The sequence below is a fragment of the Acipenser ruthenus genome, chromosome 25 (genome assembly GCF_902713425.1).
Source record: "Acipenser ruthenus chromosome 25, fAciRut3.2 maternal haplotype, whole genome shotgun sequence".
NCBI lineage: Eukaryota > Metazoa > Chordata > Actinopteri > Acipenseriformes > Acipenseridae > Acipenser > Acipenser ruthenus.
This window is the reverse complement of record NC_081213.1, coordinates 11159013-11176533: the sequence shown is the minus strand read 5'-3', so window position 1 is coordinate 11176533 and position 17521 is coordinate 11159013. Positions and strand designations below refer to the sequence as shown.

The window sequence follows — 17521 nt, the reverse complement described above, 5'->3', positions numbered from 1 at the left end:
GTCTGTGGTGAGGCGTCTGTCAGCTAACTGTTGTGATTGGACTGCTTGCTGGTCAAGGGCAAGTTAAAATCTCGCGGTGGAGTTTACAGACAGCTATGGACCAAGAGCATCACCTGAAATGTTAGGATTGAGAGATTAAAAACAAAAAAACGATATGAACATAATTGAGATTTTATTTAACATCATTTACAATTATATAACAAAAGGCTACCGCAAGCCATTTTTCAATTGTTGTCAGTTTTTCGTTAAGTATATGGAAAACTACATAGCTGTATGTGTAATTCATTATGTTAACGTAACATTATGCAACAGGTTTCATTCAACGTTATGAAGAAAACTTAGTTAATTCTATAGCGTGATTAAAAACTTTTCGCCCTAGCTCTAAATATGCCAAGGATGACAGTATATAGACATAGAGTATTTCGTATCCTACAGTTATATAATTAATAGTCCGTAAAGTAAATCATTTTGACATAACATAATTATTATTATTACTATACGTAAAATAAAATAATTACTCGTGTTGCTTAGTAGGTAATATAAATTAAGATATAACTAAGGTAACAGGACAAAAAATGAAATTTCCGAAAAAAAGTTTGAACTATACAACAATAGCAATAGAGCCTTTCATCACAAGGATCTCAAAGCGCTTAGCCTTCACACACACACACACGAAGAAAACGAACACTTAAACGATTACATTAAAATTGTTTAACCCTTTGCGGTCCATTGTCGGACTGGGTCCGACATTGCAATTATTCCTCACAGGTCCTTTGTCGGACTGGGTCCGACATCATTATAGCAACGCAATAAACGGGTGTTTAGTCGTTTTTTCTCCGGAAAAAGCCGAGAAAACCATTCAATTGCCGAGTGGTAGCGACAGGAGCCGAGACAAGTCGGGGAAAAAAAAAAAAAAAAAAAAAAGGCGTATTTCATGAATAGTCATACATGGTATCAGGTATCAGATAATGGGCGTCCATAATAAACAAGCTGGCTAAGTGCGTCAGCGCACTGAGACTATCATGGACATTTGCAGAGCTTTTTTCAGATGTTATAGTAATAAAATAATGACTTGGATCGCATTATTGAGGAGTTTGGTGATAAAACGAGTGATCTGGAGATGATCGATCGGTATGTACGACTATTATTATTATTTATTTCTTACACAGCTGAACGCTATAGCAAACAAAAGGCTGGGGAGGGGCTGGAGATGCCTAGTGTGTGCTTTGTTGATATGCAGGGCCATTTAAACCCGTTTGACTGTGAAAAAAAATACTTTTAAACAGCGCGTCTAAAATTAACTGCGCGTGTGAAAATTAATTAGACCTGGCGTGCCTGACGCGCGATTAATAAATGGACCGCAAAGGGTTTTAATACAGAATATGAAAAAAACAGAAATTAAAAAAATAGTATTGTGTAAAAAAAAAAAAAAAAAAAAAGCTAGTTTGTAGAAATAGAACAATTAAAACAAAAATAATAAAACAAATTGAATTTTAAAAAGAACACAAACAAAATGCAGTTTTGATTGTAAATAAGAAAACTAAGCTGCAGGTATTCCTGCAGGTCTTGTGCACTGGCGCAGGTCCCAGTGTGACTCCGCCCACAGTTAGTGTGGTAAGTGTGTCTGACCGGGGAGATACTGCTCGCAGAATTTAACACACACACACACACACACACACACACAGAGAACACACACACACACAGAGAACACACACTCTCTCTCACACACACACACACACACACACAGAGAACACACACACACACACACACAGAGAACACACACACACACACACACACACACAGAGAACACACACACACACACAGAGAACACACACTCTCTCTCACACACACACACACAGACAGAGAACACACTCTCTCTCTCTCTCTCACACACACACACACACACACACAGAGAACACACACACACACACACACAGAGAACACACACTCTCTCTCTCACACACACACACACACACAGAGAACACTCTCTCTCTCACACACACACACACACACACAGCGGGGCTGGTTCACTGAGGGTACAGGAGGCTGTCCCGCAGCACAGTCTGTACAGATCATTACAGCTCGCCTGCACATTCGTCCAATCGATGCAAACACAGCATAGGCCTACTGTGATGTGGCAGGCGTTTCTGTTTTTTGTCCGATACCCGGCTGTAAGAGTTTCTAGCCCACCTGCCCTCTTACAAAACAAGAATGAAAGAAATGCGGCTTGCTGTCACACAGTTATGAAATGATTTCTGCCTCAGTGCGTTTCAAACTCTTCTTTGTTCTGAGCTGCCTGGATGACCATTACTGTGCTCTGGGTTTTAGACCCAATCTCAGCAGCGGAGCATCATGAAAGCTGCCGTGCCCACAAGCATGTCCAATACTGTACTGATATCTTGTAACAATTGTCAGTCGCCCTGGATAAGGGCGTCTGCTAAGAAAGAAATCATAATAATAATAATAATACTGTAATATGTTATACCTCGGTGTCCGTTTACTACATGGTTCAGTTTGCCTCTCGCTATAATATTGTAGCGATCTCGGTTAACACAGACATTAATATATTTTCATTACAAACTCTGCTTGGCAGTATTTCGCGTTGCAATATTGATAGCACGTCGATAGTAACATTTTCCTGTAAAAGTTAAAGCAGTTGCTGTTGACACCCATAGAGCACAACTACGCCACCAGCATTTAAACAAAGCATGTTTAAATTCTGCGGTACCAGAACTCTGGGAAACCAGCTGTTCATCCAGCGCGGAAGGCAACCTACAGACAGAAACAGTCAGAAGTGAATCATTTAATCAGCTGGACTGTCTGCTGAACAGGAAAGAAGAGACACAGGCATCGAATTAAGGTAAGCGTGCAGGACACAACCCGGGGATTAACGTTGTGTTTTACAGCTCGGGTTACAATGGTTTTGTGCAATGCTGTGAGTGCGTATAGAGGAGCGGTGATGTACCGCCAGCAGCCCTTTCCCGGATACATTAGTACCTGCACCAGTTCAAAATGTGTGTATTCTGACCGTGCAACGGGCACTGTTCGTATAACCTCCGAAACAAATCGATTTCTCTCCAGTGTCCAGGTGAAATGAAACAGACTAGAAAGACATGCAAAGTGACTGCAGTACTGCTCCTTAAAAAACAAAATATACAACTGTTTGTTATAATATGCTTCTTCAAAACCGCATAACAAACATTTTTTTTTACATTAAGTAGCCTATCAAGTAATGGAATAATTCAGTATTTTCACGTGCTTGATTTTTAACTGGGAATTTAAAGAAAGGACCTTGTATATATTGTAGTTGTATAAATACAAAGAATCTGTGCTTGAAAATCAGTGAATCAGTCAGACGTGTGTGTCTTAAGTACTCCAGTCCTGTATTGGGTTAGATTTGAGAATACAGGCATATGGCAATGCTGGCCAAGCTGGCTGCTGGATTCCTTTCTCAACATCACATTAACTTGGGTAGTTTCCCTGCTTCTGGAGAGGCTGGTCACTATGGGGTGCAAAAGCATTTCACTCCAGCAGTCGGAGCCCTCGTAAAATATTAAAATCAAACAGAGTACTTGGGAAGTGTGCCCCTTAGAGCCCAAAGGGACATTGTTGGGTATTAAAACATTTCCTGGATTCATAACAGACAACACAGAGCTGTGGATTCTTTAGGAGACTGGATCCCTGAAAGAATCCACAGCCGTCATATTCTTGTTTTCTGAATGAATATCAGTTGAATCAGAAAACAACTCAAGGTGGTGAATCGCTGTGTAAATAATGCACGGTTCTCATGTCTGACCACGTCTTATTAATGATTCTACTCGGAAACTGAAATGTGATGCTCGTGAATTGGAACGCAGATGGAAGAATTCCAAACTGCGTGTTCATTATCTTGCATGGAAAAGCCACTGAGTTAAATATAAGAAGGCTTTGTCCCAGGCTAGATCTTTATACTAGTCTAACCTGATTGAAAAAAATAAAAATAACCCTGGATTTCTTTCTGCATCTATAGATAAATGAGTAAATTCACCTGCTGTTGCTTCTACCTCTAATATTGGTTCAGTTAAAATTCTTTCAAAATAAAATTCTTGACATTAGTGATCAGATCTTATAGACTCCTTCTATTATGGGCCTTTCTTCCTACTTTGAATTAGCTAGACCTGATAAAACTACGATGGAGGCTTTCTCGTTGGTTACTTTGCAAGAGCTGACAGCGTTAGTTAGGCATATGAGACCAACCACTTGTGCCCTTGATCCTATTTCTACTAAACTATTAAAATATGTATTTAGTGTTGCTAATATAGGCATTTTAACAATTATAACTGAATCACTTTCATCTGGTATAGTTCCCTCTGCACGTAAGGTTGCAGTGGTTAAACCCCAACTTAAAAAAGTCAATTGGATTCTACAGTTATTAAGAACTATAGGCCAATTTCCAATCTTCCATTTTAGCCAAGGTCTTGGAGAAAGTTTTTGCCAATCAATTACTCACATTTTTAGCTTGTAATGGTTTATCTGAGAAATTTCAGTCTGGATTTCGATCTGCACATAGCACTGAGACGGCTCTTGTTAGGGTAGTAAATGATCTTTTGATAAGCTCAGACTCTGGCTTTCCTTCAGTTTGAATTCTTCTTGATCTTAGCGCTGCCTTTGATACTGTGGACCATTCCATTCTATTAAATCGGCTTGGGAGTTTAGTGGGTTTGACAGACGGTGTCCATTCTTGGTTTAGGTCTTATCTTTTCGATAGGTTTCAGTATGTTTCTGTCAGGGAGATTATTATTATTATTATTATTATTTCTTTCTTAGCAGATGCCCTTATCCAGGGCGACTTACAATTGTTACAAGATATCACATTATTTTTACATAAAATTACATTATTTTTTACACATTATTTTTACATACAATTACCCATTTATACAGTTGGGTTTTTACTGGAGCAATCTAAGTAAAGTACCTTGTCTTTCAATCCAGGCAATCCCTCTACTGGGGCGCTATTAGCTGCTTACTTTGCGGACATAAAGTATTGGATGTCTCAGAATTTTCTGATGTTGAATTCTGATAAAACAGAGGTCATGCTTGTGGGTTCACAGCACCAATTAAAAAATGTTGATTTATATAAAATAGATCTTAGCAGCCTTTCCTCAGAACTAAAACTTGAAGCAAGAAATCTGAGGGTCATTTTTTATTTTGTTCTATCATTTGAGTCCCTGTGGAAGGGTGGTGGGTAATTCACTGACACAAGGGAGACACAGATGAACTTGAAACACCGCACAGGTGCCCAGTTTTATTCCGGGTAGGTAATTCCTCTTTTCAGCCCGCAGAGGGCGCTGTTGGCCGTGGTCTGCCTACCAACCATGGTAAAAACAGAACCACAACAATACCAGAGGCGGTAAAGAATTCAGAATACAGGTGCAGGCGCACTCACAGGTGCTCAACAAAAGAATAATCAAAAGGCGAAAGAAAAAAGGAAAATAAAACACAGTAATCAAAACTACAAATAAAAGGTGCTGCACTCGGCAGCTTCACCCCGACCGTCGCTACCCACACGGTCCGGGTCTCCATCCTACCCTCACCACTCCCTCAGTCTGTTAATAAAAATACTGATGGGGTCTGCCCACGGTTTTCCTCGCTACCCCTATTCTCTTTTGTTGGGTTCTTTTTTTTTCTTTTCAGATTTTTCCTTTCCGGCCGTGTCTCAGTTCTGGACCAGAGCGTCCGCACGTCTCTTAGAAGGGCAGACCTGAGGAAACAGCAGAATGTTATTTTATAGGGCCAGCAATCCCCCCCAAGACCCACCTCTCAGCCACTCAGAGAGAAGGAAAGCCCACACACCCTCTCTCCCACCTCTCTGTGTCCTGACCAACAGGAGGATATTGAACGGCTGCTGCCCTCTTCCTGCAGCACTTTGAATACACCAGAAGAGTCAGCACAGGTCTCCCCTGTTACAGTCCCATATTAGGAAAATTACTAAAGCATCTTATTATCATTTGAGAAATATAGCTAAACTTAGATCTATTATGCATCTAATGCATGCCTTTGTTTCATCAAGAATCAACTATTGTAATGCACTTTTTCTGGGATTCCAAAGTAGTATTTGGTGTCTCGCTTGAAGCTTATTCAGAATGCTGCTGCAAGAATTCTAACTAAAACCAGAAAAGGTGAACATATTACTCCTGTCTTGGCCTCCTTACATTGGCTTCCTGTGCAGTTTTGAATTTATTTTAAGATCTTATTTTTAACTTATAAAGCTCTTAATGGATTAGCACCCAGTTATTTACAAGAGCTGTTGACCCCATACATTCCTAAAAGGAATCTTAGCTCTCAGGATGCAGGGCTCGTGGTTATTCCAAGGATAAATACTAATAGTATGCTATTTGAATGTTTTATTATCCTGTGTGTATTATGTTTTCTGTAAAGCACCTTGGAGTCTATGACGTAAGGTGCTATATAAATAAATAAGAAAAAAACTATTTATTTATTTATTTATTTATTTATCCCTTAAATATATTAAACAAAATAATTAAAATAAACTGTTCTTCAAATTATACATAAGATAAATACAATTTCAATATCCAATTTCCACAAAGTTTAGTTTAGTTTAGTTTCCTCTAAGTATTTTGGTGCCCATTAGCTGAGTCTTGCACAGTCAGTGAACAATAGAATGCTGTGTGTTCTCAATGTGGACACAAATCCTTCATAGATCTTTAGAATCTTCCTTTCGATTCTTTTTGTTGTTCTGGTTTAGTGACAGATCTATATTCCCTATAGGAGATTCCAGTCTTGCACAACCGTCAGCGCATTGGGAGCAGAAGGTGAATATTTATTCATCTCACTCGCTGCAATCCAGGAGGAATCAACCAAGGCAGAGCAAATGGATAATGGAGACTGGGGCTACATGGTAAGAGAGTAGACCCTGATGTTTTACAGCTGGTTTCACAGACTCATTTTATTGCCTCATGTTACTTTAGGTAAAATAGTCCAAAATGAGTGCTAATCTGGATGCACAACTTGACTTAACTGGTCATCATAGTGGCTGAACACAGGGGGTTGCTTATTCAAGGTGCTTCACTCATTCACTTGCATTGTGGAGATGGTAAAGGTAAGATCAATGGACAGGTTATTTTAGGTGGTGGTTAACAGGTTTGCTGTACAATACAAATGAATACAGTGATGTGGGTGAAAACAAATCTATGGCTATTTTTAGAAAACTCCCTTCTTTTTTATGATAATAATGCAGGGTTAGAAACTAACAATATTGTGCTACTACTCCAAAGGACTAGTACCTTTTGAAACTTGCTAGTCCTTATGTGAAGTGCCTAAGTTGGCATCAACAACAGTTGGGGTCCCTAAAAATAGGCTTAGAGTTTATTTTGCTAAAAAATAAACACAGATTTATAAATTTAGATTTATAATTTTTTTTTTTTTTTAACAAAGCACCTTCGTTTTTAACAAAGCACCTTCTGCATCAGACGGGGTGACAGAGGAAAACATTCTCTCAGCTGTGTCACCTTGCCAACCATGAAGCTGTGCCTGAAACTGACACCGATGACACAAGTAGAATGTTTATTTTATTGTGCATTACATGTGTTGCTATTTACAAAAATGCTGGCTGGCTATGAATTACTATCTACAATAATTAATGTACTCCTGTACACATGCAGTCTTCACTTTTGTTTATTAGTTTTAAAATGTTTAATAAAACGTATTGTTTGACCTTGTTAGTACAATTTTTTACTCTTCATCCATAAATAAATTTAAAGCAAAAGTGCCTGTGTTAATGCATTACACGTGAATTGATTTGGTTATTAAACCAAAAGCAGCCTTGCATGTTTTTTGCCCCTCCCCAAACTTAAAACTAAAATGTCTCCGAAAACATAAAAAAAATCTGCGTTTTCCTATGTTAATCCACAGCAAACCGCTTCCTAGGATCCCTGGTGATGACAGACAAGCTATGGTGAATTACAAACTTAAACTATTTTCCTGTTTACATAAACTACAGGGTTTTGGATACAGCAGCATAGCGCATCCTCCTCTTTCTTTGCTCATCAGTTTGCTGGGGTCTTTGTTCGCTTCATTGGTCAGTTTCCCTAGTTATAGCAAATGCTGCTCCTGGTCTGGAACAAATCAGTGGATCTGCGTACTACAACACCGTCTCATGATCTGACTCCAGTGATCCCAGATCCAATCCCATTTTTTTTTTTTTTTAATCTCATCAGTACAACCGGCCCCAGATGACTGGTGTTTCCGCTGGGTCCTTGCGGTGACTGCTATACAGAGTAGCGATTATACAAACACATTGAGAAATAAAAGTTTAGTACTCCTGCAACACGAGGGGACATGTCCCCCACGTAAACTACACCTATACCCTTCAAAATCAGACCCAGGACAATCAAGGAGGGGAAGGCGGCAAAACCGTACAAGCAATCTTAACTGCATACAAAAACAAAAAGCACTGAAGCCATGTATGGGGGCTTACAATAGTTTTAATTTTTCAAAAAAGTATTAACATTTGTATTATGTTATGGCGTTTAAATGGAGTACAGATTCCACAGAACTCTACAAATGACCAATAAACAGCAACAATATCCATTTCTTTGAAACCTCTCTACTATCACAAATATGTTCTTTATTGCCAGCCTGTCCTGTTTTTAAAAAGACCCAACATATCAGCAATGAATACAACAGAATGTGAAGACTGACTAGCCTAAGAACTTAGATATTCAATGACTTTTTCACTGAAAAAATAATGTCTTTTATCTGAGGTACACTGTTGTCTTCAAGGATCTTCGCGTAAGGCATGGGGATGTCTACACCGGTCACCCGGATCACTGGTGCATCCAGGTAGTTAACGGCTGGGCCTAAAGGAAGGAAACACACACACACACACACACACACACAGGACTCCAATACCTACAATTCACTTAGCTGAGATTCCCTGCTGAACACTATAAAATATTCCAAGCGAGAATGTAGGAAAAGCACAATGCATTCTTTACAGAGTCAAAAATGGTCCGCTAAAGAAAGTACCACTTCTTGATCTACGCTCAAGTACATTTACAGCATGCATATTACATGGTCACCTTCATCACCTGTCTTGTGTGGACTTACCTGCTGATAATTACACTGTTGTGCACAGTTTGAGTTAATTGCTGCTGTTAACAGGATCCCCCCTCCACCCCTTGGAAAACCAAAGTTCTGCTGGCAACACTTTCCTGGGACTGGTCATCTCATTTTGATTTTACATTGAATCTTTCTTCCTTACAAGAAGATTTTTTTTAGTTTTTGTCCCCCCCCCCCCCTCCCCCCCCTCCCTCTTTTTTATTAAAAGCCTGGCAATTTTCTAATTTGGCGAGGTTTGTTAAAATATTATTATTATTGTGGAAGAGATCACCGGCGTTGTAGAAATAAGGTTGAAGATATTACCTTCCATGATCCTGGCACAGATTTCCGCGCCAACGCCAAACTGTGGCCACCCCCCCTCCACGGTGACCAGGTGATTGGTCTTCGCCACACTGCTCTCGATCGTCTCCATGTCCAGGGGCCGGATACTGCGGAGATTGATGACCTGCGGAGAACGAGGGCTTGCCATTATACAAGCAAAATATAGCAAGTGCTTAAATAACCAATCCAAACATGCAACCTTCCTCTCTGTGCAAGGTGAAACACAATCGACACTCAATACTTAGTCAGTATCCATGCAAACTCGCTGTTCCACTGTAGCTCTGTTGATTTACACACAAATCAATAGTACACCCCCTCCCCCCCCCCCCCCCAAAAAAAAAAAATTAAAAAAGGGGGGTGGGGGTGGGGTGGGGGGGGGGGTGGCACAGCACCGGTACTATGCAAATCAGAAAACAGCAGTAAACTGTATTCAGAGCACCGGTACTATGCAATCAGAAAACTGAATTCATACTGGAGCTAGACACACTGCAAGAGGCAAGACCCACCTCACACTCAATGCCTTCTTCAGCCAGAACCGCTGCTGCATCCAGACAGTGCCCCACATACCTGGAGTGGGAGACCAGGGTAATGAGAGTTCCTGAAGGAAGAGAACAAAAAACAGACATCTTAATCCCTCCAGGACCAGCGACTGTACACGGATTGGTTTTAAGACATCTAGTCTTTGAACAGTTAAACACCAGATAATGACAATCTTTTCTTAGTCATCTTGAAATGACAGCTAGAACCCCTTAAGATAGTTTAGGCCTCTGCAATGAGGTTACAGCCCTAATATTAATGAAGTCCTTAATACAGCAGCCAAGAGAAACCTAGCGGATTGCTATGACAATCTTATTTCTTTTAAAACCTAAGAATCAGAATATTGTTGATTTTTCTTGTTCCTGTTGAAGCAACAAAAAGGATTTCATTTTGTGTTGCCTGTATGGTCTGAACCAACAGCCCTTTTATTATTTTTGCCAGTTTTACTGCCTTGACAGATCCACAATTTGTAAAACAAAACCTAAAATATACAGGGTTTATCTTTATGAAGTTTCTATAATTTCATTGGCATATTAGTCATGCAGAGCAGCTGAGGTATCGTGTCTACAGTTTCACAGCCCTTTGTTCACCCACCTTGCCTCTCTACCTTTGCCTTTCCAATGGGGACAACAAAGTCTTTGGACTGAACTTCTTCTGAGACCTCAAAGGCAACGCCGTACAACAGCTCGTTTTCAAGAAACACAACTGAGAAACAGAACAGGGAGGAGATGAAGCTCACATTTATTACAGAACAAAACACCAGAAGTTCATTTGAAGGACAAGCCATTCACTGTCCTACCCTTGTATCTAGAACATTAGTGCCCTGTTAAAACAAACCCATCTGGTCTTTTTATTTAGCATGTGTCAAGCTGTTGCAGCCCTCCAACACTAGCAGTATGTCTGGTACCTAGATAAAGCAGAGAAATGCACGTTTTAAAAAGGTGGGAATAACCAAATACTTGCAACAATGGCACTAGGCTAAACGAGTAAAACATTTCATAACATGAAGTTATTTTCTAACTCCCACTTCAATTTAAATTGAGCTTAGGTCTGTTGGAAAACATGGAACAAGTATTGAATAGCAGTTTGCTACGCATGAGGAATGACGGCTGTATTCATGTTATTTTTCTGAAAAGTGATTTAACATTGGATAGAAAAAACTGTTCGTTCCAAAAATGCAAGCACTGCTGTGATAGATGAAAGCTGCAATATGGTAGAGAAGTTAAGATTCTTTTGTGTCAAAGCAAATGGCTGGCCAGCAGCACACGGCTGTACAAACAAGTCCTTTGATCTCCAGCCCTGACATGAAAGAAGCTTGCCCTTCGGGGAGTCCACTGGGGTATAAAACTAGTTAACAGGTTTTTGCTTAGAAAATACAGCTGGTTTATGACGGGGTCATAAAGCTAGTTTTCAAGGGGACTGAAGGAGCCAGGCTCTAAGACTTCAGAGATCCAAAAAGATAGTGCCACTGGGATCAAAGGGTCTTAGGCAAATCGGAGAGATAGGAACAAGGAAGGAGAGATAGGAACAGGTGTATGGACCTTTGTGGCACCAGGGTCTGAAGAATGCACTGAGCTCAGAGGTCTTCACACTAGATCACACACACACACACACAAAATGGAATATATGGTAACAGGATAATGAGTTGTACCTTTTCTATTGGTTAAGTGTCAGAGAAAGAGGAGGAGAGAGACACCTATGCAGAAGGGTATTTAATGTCATGCAACGATTGTAAGAACGAGTATTCTGTTTGTCCTGTACCTGGGACCAGACTCCCTGCATATTTCAATAAACCTAACAACTGAGTGAAGAAAAGGACTCTGTGCATTTTCTTGAATCTACTTACTCATCATCCTTTTTTTTTTTTTAAGTTACATCAAGGTCAAAGTGAAATGACTTTGGAGTTCTAGGCTTCAAACTCATTTGATAATCCAGGTCACAAAAGCATCACGTTTGCCATGGTCAGGATTGAGCACTCGTGATGGCAGCTTTCCTTCCACACCTGGTCTGACTGGAGCCAGAATACTGTCCTTTTAGAAGCACAAAATTCACAAACTGAAAAAGAAAAAATGGCAAGTGTTACATATACCTGGGTTGTCATCTCTGATGGCAGCTTTGAGGAGCCCTTTAGCATCTTCGGCGCTCCAGGGGCTGAGCACCTTGAGCCCAGGGCAGTGCCCATACCAGGCTGCAAAGCACTGGGAATGCTGGGCTGCCACTCCAGCAGAGTGGCCATTGGGGCCTCGGAACACGATGGGGACGGATTGCAGCCCAGCAGACATGTAGTATGTCTTGGCAGCAGAGTTTATAATCTGGTCAATGGCTTGCATGGAGAAATTGAAAGTCATGAACTCACAAATCGGCCTCAAGCCAGCCTGAAACAGTAAAACATCAGAATCAGAAACAAAACTTTTTTTAAAGCATGTACAACACAGGCTTTCGGGGCGATAGGATCTGCTGTATAAAGATTATAAACACACTGGTTTCAAGAACATAAGTGGAAACTGAAGGCAAAGAAAGTTCCTCCAACTTCAGAATTTCATTTTTTTCTGAGGAACTTTCTTTGCACTTGCTTAAACATTAACATTTTACATTACATACAATATTCTAGCTTTAACATTACATACAATATTCCTTCAACACATTCTCGCATAGTTTGAGAGCAGTTCTCTAAACACACAGTGTATCCTCCATTTCTATTGGACATTCAGCAGTGTACCAACTGTAGACATGCAAGCAGTCCAAGGTTAAAAACAAGAGTGAAAAGGGTTTATTCACTTATAATGAATAGAGAAAAAAGGAATACACAAATTAAGTCTAACACAAAGCTGTACTACAACAGAAACTTAAGTCATCCAGAAACAGGTCACCGTCATGGTCCAACACATTTAGCATGGGTTTGTAACACTGTGGATATGAACCATGACTCAAATGATCACATGATATATTTGGATCTTGTGGTAATGCACTTTTATATAATTTAAATTTACAAATATGATGGATTTAATTGCTATAGATAGGGCTGTTTCACAGTAAAAATGGCTCATTTCATAGTCTAAATAGATACTTCAAGACAATATATTTATTAAAGCAGAAAAATAGCATTGTCACAGACTTGATAACCTTAGATATTATACAACAAAATGTTTCTAAACATTTAAATGCTGACCTGAACAGTAAACGCTACATTGTAGAATATTTTGTTTAATAATTAAAAAAAAAAAAAAAAAAAAACACATGGAAGCAAACTAAGCAGGCTGTCAGGTTGCTGAATGCTGTGGAACAGGCAGCGCAGCAATAAGGGCACGTTTGCTGCATTTATTGAAGGTGATAAACATGGATATTTACACTGTCCTTTCAGAAATGGGAATTCTCAGGGAACTGCACATTACAGAGCAATGGGTAAATTTCACGATAACCGTGAATACAGCCTTAGTTACAGGCTCCCCCCCCCACCCCCCTGCCGCCACCACAATATTAACTAATATAGATTCTATTTTTCAATAACATGTGCTGATAAATGACTAACTCCCAGATTCAATTTGCCACAACAGCAGCATCGCATTTCAAATTCATACAAACTTCCCTGACAGGGATACTTCATTTCTTACCATAGCAGAACCGACTGCAATTCCAGCAAAGCCCATCTAAAACAAAACAAATGAAAAGCATGAAGAACATTGAAACGGTATTGAGGTGACTATACTCAAGGTGCTGCCAATCCAGCGCCTGGCTGCTCATACCTCTGCAATAGGAGTGTCAATGATTCGCTTATCTCCATATTTCTTCCATAGTCCTCGACTGACCTGAAAAATACATGAGGCTTTAATTATCTATACAAATTTCAAAGTCAGAATACCTTTGCAATGAATTTTCAAAGTGCAGTCCGAGCGGCTTTGTTACCTTGTATGCACCATCGTACTGTGCCACCTCCTCCCCCAGCAGAAACACTCGCTCATCTCTCTCCAGCTCCTCGTCCATAGCCTGGGTCAGAGCATCCCGAACAGTCACCTGAAACACACCCCCACTACCTTACCAACCTGCACACGCACAGCCAAGGAAAGGACTGCCACAGCTCTCACCCCCCACCCCCCAGAATATCATTCCAAACTTTTAAAATGTATGACATTAACAGGACGTTATAATAACTGTTATACTATAATATACAGTCCAAGAGCAGGAACTGTGCCACAGTGTGGATGTAAGTAAGGTAAAAACTTTAATCACACAATGTGTGTGTGCCACTTAAAATAAAATCAACCTGTGTCTTTGTTTCTATTCCATCTGTGACAACGTCAGATATGTGTTACATTTTGTGTTACATTTCAACGCGAATAAACTAGAATGTGCTATCTGGACCACGCTTGTCCGCGGTTTTGAAACCCCGTTTTGGACCTTCCCCTCCTGTCTGCATGCCTGCGTTCAGAGCAATATAATGGTTTTTATTACTTTTTGAACATTTAAATTACGAGCGAATATCTGAACATGAAATTAAATCCCGTGTTAGTCCCAGCACTAGCTTTCTGTAGGAGTCTACCCCTGTTTAGCTTACGTATTGTTCAACCTATAACTCTCCAAACCCGCTTTAAACTGCATACACTTCGGTATCGGAATGTGTGGACGCTCGAGTTCCTAATGAATGCTCCTCCCCGTGGATCCGACACTCAGCACAAGCAACACGAATCACGGTAACCTTTCCACGGTGAATACATGACTGGGAATAACTTACCTGCACTAAAGCAGGCGCTGTTTTGTGGAACTGCCTCCGCAAGACCACAGCAAAAACATTCTGTTAAAAAACAAAACATGAATTTAACGCTCATTGTGTTTGTACGAGTTAATAAAACTGACATTACTTTATTTTTTTTTAAAACCATTCCCTTACCATCCCAGAACGAACGCAGCTTTCAAGTAATGCCATCTTGTCCCTGTGCTCTAGCCTTGAAGGATATTGTTAAACTAGGATTGCTACCCAATGCTAACGACTAATGTTGGCAATAGGCGGGTCTTAGCTAATCGATGTCCAATCACGGTGAGTGTCTGTGGTGAGGCGTCTGTCAGCTAACTGTTGTGATTGGACTGCTTGCTGGTCAAGGGCAAGTTAAAATCTCGCGGTGGAGTTTACAGACAGCTATGGACCAAGAGCATCACCTGAAATGTTAGGATTGAGAGATTAAAAACAAAAAAACGATATGAACATAATTGAGATTTTATTTAACATCATTTACAATTATATAACAAAAGGCTCCCGCAAGCCATTTTTCAATTGTTGTCAGTTTTTCGTTAAGTATATGGAAAACTACATAGCTGTATGTGTAATTCATTATGTTAACGTAACATTATGCAACAGGTTTCATTCAACGTTATGAAGAAAACTTAGTTAATTCTATAGCGTGATTAAAAACTTTTTGCCCTAGCTCTAAATATGCCAAGGATGACAGTATATAGACATAGAGTATTTCGTATCCTACAGTTATATAATTAATAGTCCGTAAAGTAAATCATTTTGACATAACATAATTATTATTATTACTATACGTAAAATAAAATAATTACTCGTGTTGCTTAGTAGGTAATATAAATTAAGATATAACTAAGGTAACAGGACAAAAAATGAAATTTCCGAAAAAAAGTTTGAACTATACAACAATAGCAATAGAGCCTTTCATCACAAGGATCTCAAAGCGCTTAGCCTTCACACACACACACACGAAGAAAACGAACACTTAAACGATTACATTAAAATTGTTTAACCCTTTGCGGTCCATTGTCGGACTGGGTCCGACATTGCAATTATTCCTCACAGGTCCTTTGTCGGACTGGGTCCGACATCATTATAGCAACGCAATAAACGGGTGTTTAGTCGTTTTTTCTCCGGAAAAAGCCGAGAAAACCATTCAATTGCCGAGTGGTAGCGACAGGAGCCGAGACAAGTCGGGGGAAAAAAAAAAAAAAAAAAAAAAGGCGTATTTCATGAATAGTCATACATGGTATCAGGTATCAGATAATGGGCGCCCATAATAAACAAGCTGGCTAAGTGCGTCAGCGCACTGAGACTATCATGGACATTTGCAGAGCTTTTTTCAGATGTTATAGTAATAAAATAATGACTTGGATCGCATTATTGAGGAGTTTGGTGATAAAACGAGTGATCTGGAGATGATCGATCGGTATGTACGACTATTATTATTATTTATTTCTTACACAGCTGAACGCTATAGCAAACAAAAGGCTGGGGAGGGGCTGGAGATGCCTAGTGTGTGCTTTGTTGATATGCAGGGCCATTTAAACCCGTTTGACTGTGAAAAAAAATACTTTTAAACAGCGCGTCTAAAATTAACTGCGCGTGTGAAAATTAATTAGACCTGGCGTGCCTGACGCGCGATTAATAAATGGACCGCAAAGGGTTTTAATACAGAATATGAAAAAAACAGAAATTAAAAAAATAGTATTGTGTAAAAAAAAAAAAAAAAAAAAGCTAGTTTGTAGAAATAGAACAATTAAAACAAAAATAATAAAACAAATTGAATTTTAAAAAGAACACAAACAAAATGCAGTTTTGATTGTAAATAAGAAAACTAAGCTGCAGGTATTCCTGCAGGTCTTGTGCACTGGCGCAGGTCCCAGTGTGACTCCGCCCACAGTTAGTGTGGTAAGTGCGTCTGACCGGGGAGATACTGCTCGCAGAATTTAAGACACACACACACACACACACACACACACAGAACACACACACACACACACACACACAGAGAACACACACACACACAGAGAACACACACTCTCTCTCACACACACACACACAGACAGAGAACACACTCTCTCTCTCTCTCACACACACACACACACACACACAGAGAACACACACACACACACACACAGAGAACACACACTCTCTCTCTCACACACACACACACACACAGAGAACACACACTCTCTCTCTCACACACACACACACACACAGAGAACACTCTCTCTCTCACACACACACACACAGAGAACACACACTCTCTCTCTCACACACACACACACACACACACACACACACACACACACACACACAGAGAGAGAACACTCTCTCTCTCTCTCTCACACACACACACACACACACAGAGAGAGAACACTCTCTCTCTCTCTCTCACACACACACACACACACACACACACTCTCTCACACACACAGAGAGAACACTCTCTCTCTCTCTCTCACACACACACACACACACACACACAGCGGGGCTGGTTCACTGAGGGTACAGGAGGCTGTCCCGCAGCACAGTCTGTACAGATCATTACAGCTCGCCTGCACATTCGTCCAATCGATGCAAACACAGCATAGGCCTACTGTGATGTGGCAGGCGTTTCTGTTTTTTGTCCGATACCCGGCTGTAAGAGTTTCTAGCCCACCTGCCCTCTTACAAAACAAGAATGAAAGAAATGCGGCTTGCTGTCACACAGTTATGAAATGATTTCTGCCTCAGTGCGTTTCAAACTCTTCTTTGTTCTGAGCTGCCTGGATGACCATTACTGTGCTCTGGGTTTTA

General features: G+C 40.2%; 1 protein-coding gene across 1 annotated transcript; it reads right to left on the bottom strand.

Moving 5' to 3' along the window:
* Positions 1–8463: 8463 nt before the first annotated feature.
* LOC131701601 (pyruvate dehydrogenase E1 component subunit beta, mitochondrial-like) lies at positions 8464–15016 on the bottom strand. Its single transcript, XM_059000448.1, has 10 exons — positions 14864–15016; positions 14708–14767; positions 13882–13989; positions 13722–13784; positions 13590–13625; positions 12068–12353; positions 10573–10683; positions 9948–10039; positions 9424–9565; positions 8464–8858 (listed from the first exon to the last, which is right to left on the bottom strand). Exons 1-10 carry the CDS (start codon positions 14897–14899, stop codon positions 8713–8715), a joined length of 1080 nt encoding a protein of 359 aa, XP_058856431.1. The 5' UTR covers positions 14900–15016; the 3' UTR covers positions 8464–8712.
* Positions 15017–17521: the final 2505 nt, after the last annotated feature.